This window comes from Ipomoea nil, unplaced genomic scaffold, assembly GCF_001879475.1.
Source record: "Ipomoea nil cultivar Tokyo-kokei standard unplaced genomic scaffold, Asagao_1.1 scaffold1509, whole genome shotgun sequence".
In the NCBI taxonomy this organism is placed as follows: Eukaryota; Viridiplantae; Streptophyta; class Magnoliopsida; order Solanales; family Convolvulaceae; genus Ipomoea; species Ipomoea nil.
In genome coordinates, this window is record NW_017617937.1 from 2696531 (window position 1) to 2700316 (window position 3786).

The window sequence follows — 3786 nt, forward strand, 5'->3', positions numbered from 1 at the left end:
TGACTGTCAAAAGTGGAAATAAAGTTGTAATTTTACAAGTTTTCTCCTTCCTCCTCATTTAGCAGCGCCAAATCATGTAGCAATAAGCTCCGGTTGGGTTCTAAACCTGTCAGTATCGAAGTAGTGGTTATGCATCGGATAGCCCATGAATTTGATTTCCAATGATTTTTTGACGATCGAAATCTGATCGGAGTGTATTGCTGCATGGTTTGGCGCTGCTAAATGGAGAGGAAGGAGAAATCTTGTAAAATTATAATTTTATCCCGACTTTTGACAGTCAACAAACAGTCAAATTAATACAGAGGACTAAATTGGGTAAGAATTGTATAGTTGAGAACTAAATTGGGTAAGAATTGTATAGTTGAGGACTTAATTGAGTAAAAGTTACATAGCTGAGGACTTAATTGGGTAAGAATGGTAGTTGAGGACCAAATTGATAATTATGACATAGTCGAGGGACCATTTTGGGTATTAACTCCTCTATATTAGTAAATTCGTCTGAATTAAAAGTCTAAACTAATAGTTATATTATCCAACGTATATACATTAAATGTCAAGCATTTTAAAAATTACTATCAGTAAATTATATTTAAAAAAATATATTCAGGAAACATAGATGAGCAAGACTGCCCCAAATTCCAGAATGCTGTGCCTTAAAGCATGGAGAATCTAAATAATGAAGATAACTACGCGCAGAGTTGCAGGTGGGCCACGAACTGGGGGAAGGATGGGAGCCGCTGATGAAGAAGGAGCGGTTCAATGAACTGGGAGCAGCTAGAGCCGGTCCAGTGAGCGTATGTGATCTTGTAAATTTTTGAATATTCATTATTCATTTATATCTTCCCAAATATTCTGTCGAGCTGGATTCAACCTTTTGGAGGAGAAGTAATTACCAGTAGTCGTTGCAGGAGCAAGCTCCATCTTTGATATGGTGAAATCTATTGGAATCTCTGACCACTATTTCTCTCCCAGTAGCAACTGATATGTACTTGATGGCAGTGTGGCAATCCCTGCATACTCTCAGGTTCTTGAATATGCGAATGGGTTTTGGTTTGGATGTGCTGATCAGGCCAAACGCCACTGCTATTTTCTCACTGTGCTGGAACAGATATTGCTCCTTCTGCTCCTCCTCCACTTCATGGAGCACCAAGTTCGTGTCCGGGGTGTACCCTAACGCCTTTATTTTCGCAGCCAGTCGATCCAGTTCTTGGTAGATCTCCTTTGCCAGGGGGTGCTTGGTGTCCCCTACGTAAAACTTGTTTATCCTGTTCCCACTTTCTATCCAGCTATACCCGGCTTCCTTTACCAGTTTTCGTTCTTTCATGTCTTTCCTGATTTCCGCTACTTCTCCCCAGTTGCCAGTGGAGGCGTATAAGTTGGACAGCAGAACGTGTGCTGCTGGGTCGTTTGGCTCCTGCTCGAGGATCATTTTGGCAGCGTGTTCTCCAAGCTCTACGTTTCCATGGACCTGGCAAGCTCCAAGCAATGTGCGCCAGACAAGGGCACCGGGAGTGAAAGGCATTGATTTGATGAACTGAACCGCCTTTTCAAGATGGCCCGATCTTCCCAGCAGATCAACCATACACGCGTAATGTTCCATCCTTGGACTGATCCCGTGTTCTTTGGACATCGACTTGAAATGCTGCCATCCAGCTTCTACCAAACCGACATGGCTGCAAGCTGATAGAACAGCAACATAGGTGACCTCATTTGGTTTTACGCCTGCCCTGAGCATCTGACTGAACAGCTCTAAAGCTGTCTTGGCAAAACCATGTTTCGCGAAACCTGTTATGATTGCAGTCCAAGATATTATGTTCCGGTTTTCCATTTCATTGAAAACTCGAAGAGCAGCCTCGATGTTACCACATCTGGAATACATCGAGATCAAAGCATTGCAGACAGATTGATTAGACTGGAACCCGGTTTTTAGCAACCGAGCATGAATTTCTTCCCCCTTACCAACTGCCCCGATACTTGCAGCAGCACTCAAAAGACTAGCAAAGGTGAAAGCATCAACTCCAACTCCAGACTCTTCAGTTTGGCTATAAACTTCAAAAGCTTCCATGGAATCTGAATTCTTGGCATAGCCATCAACGATTATATTGTAAGAAACCAAATTCTTTTCAAACAGAAATTCAAAAGCTTTCCGGGCATCTTCCATCCTACCGGACTTAGCATACATACTAATCAAAGCATTCGCCACACAGTTCACACCTGCATGACCCGATTTCACTGCATGATTATAAATCTGCTCACCAATATCAGGAGACGAAAGATTTCCACAGGCCTTCAAAAGACTAGAAAACGTAAAATGGTTAGGTTTCACTTGGCCCTCTATCATCCTACAATACAAGTCAATAGCTTCCCTGTCATCAATCCCAGTCTGTACATATCCAGTGATGGCTGCAGTCCAAGACATAACATTATGATCAGGCATTCGATCGAAAACCTTCCTCGAATTGTCCATGGATCCATCTGCAGCACATTTAGAGTACATGTTGACCAAACTGCATCCCACACAAACATCCTTAGACAACCCAGATTTCACCACCCAACAATGCAGCTGCTGCCCAAATGATAGCCACCCCACCTCAGCACAAGCTGATAAAACGCTACTAAGAGTAAAACGATCGGGGCTGAACCCGGTCAATAGCATCTGCTCGAACTGGTCAATTGCATCTCTTGGACTACCCAACTGAGAGAACCTAGTGATCATCAGCGTCCACGAAACAGAGTTTTTCTCAGGCATTTTGTCGAACACTTTCTCCGCGGATTCTAAGTCTCCAAATCCTTTGGTAAACAAATCAATCAATGCGCATCCAACACAAACATCAGAATCAAAATACGCGGTTTTGATCACAAACCCAAAAACTACCAATCCAATCCAAGCGTACGTTGCATTACAGCAAGCTTTAATCGCAGCGGAGAAGCAGAACTGATTCGGGTACTCTCCGAACTCAACCATTCGAAAGAAGGTTGAAACGGCTTCCAGTTCCATATTACAATGAGCATAACACGAAATCATAGCGCTCCAAGAAACCAAGTCTCTCCTCGCACCCATTCCGTCGAAAATTCCTTTTGCAGTTTCCCAGTCGCTACATTTCGCATACAAGCTTATCAGTGAGTTGAGAACAATCGAGTCCGGTTCGAGCTGCGAAGCGGCGAGTCTGGAGTGGATTGACTTGCCCAGTTCAAAGCTTCGGTTTCTGATGCAAGATTTGAGGAGGACGGTGTAGGAGGTGAGGTCTGGGGTGAAGCCCATCTGGGCAATGAGATCAAGCGTCGAAATTGCTTGGCGGATGTTCCCCCCATTTGCCTGGCGAATCAAACGGTCTTTGAGAGTCTCAAAATCTGTGCTTTTCTGATAATGAACAGAAGCGGGGCTTTGGGTAGAAATGCTTCTGGGTTTGATCGATGGAGAAGAAGCGAGTTTGGAGGGAGCGGGAAGAGATAGGCTTATCATGGTCTATGCCACACCATATGAATGCTTCTCATTTCTTTCTTAAGAAACGGAACTAGTTTTTTTTTTTTTTTTTTTTTTTTTTTAAGAATTGACAAAAGATATAAGTGTTTGAGCCACACAACTATGATTCTTTCAATTTTCAAATGAGAGGTTCAAAAGTATGTGATGAAAATATTAGAGAGGGAATAGTTATGCTTGTGCATCTGTATGCACCATGCATGGTGCATACTGATGCAAAAACGACGTCGTTTTATTAAAAACGCGCGTCTCCCTTTTTAAAAAAAATTCAGGTTCGATTCCTAGTAACAACATTATTTTGTTCA

At 42.8% G+C, this 3786-nt stretch overlaps 1 protein-coding gene across 1 annotated transcript; it reads right to left on the reverse strand.

Moving 5' to 3' along the window:
* Positions 1-590: 590 nt before the first annotated feature.
* On the reverse strand, positions 591-3481 carry LOC109188923 (pentatricopeptide repeat-containing protein At3g49170, chloroplastic). The gene has a single exon (XM_019339574.1). It carries the CDS (start codon positions 3461-3463, stop codon positions 890-892), a length of 2574 nt encoding a protein of 857 aa, XP_019195119.1. The 5' UTR covers positions 3464-3481; the 3' UTR covers positions 591-889.
* Positions 3482-3786: the final 305 nt, after the last annotated feature.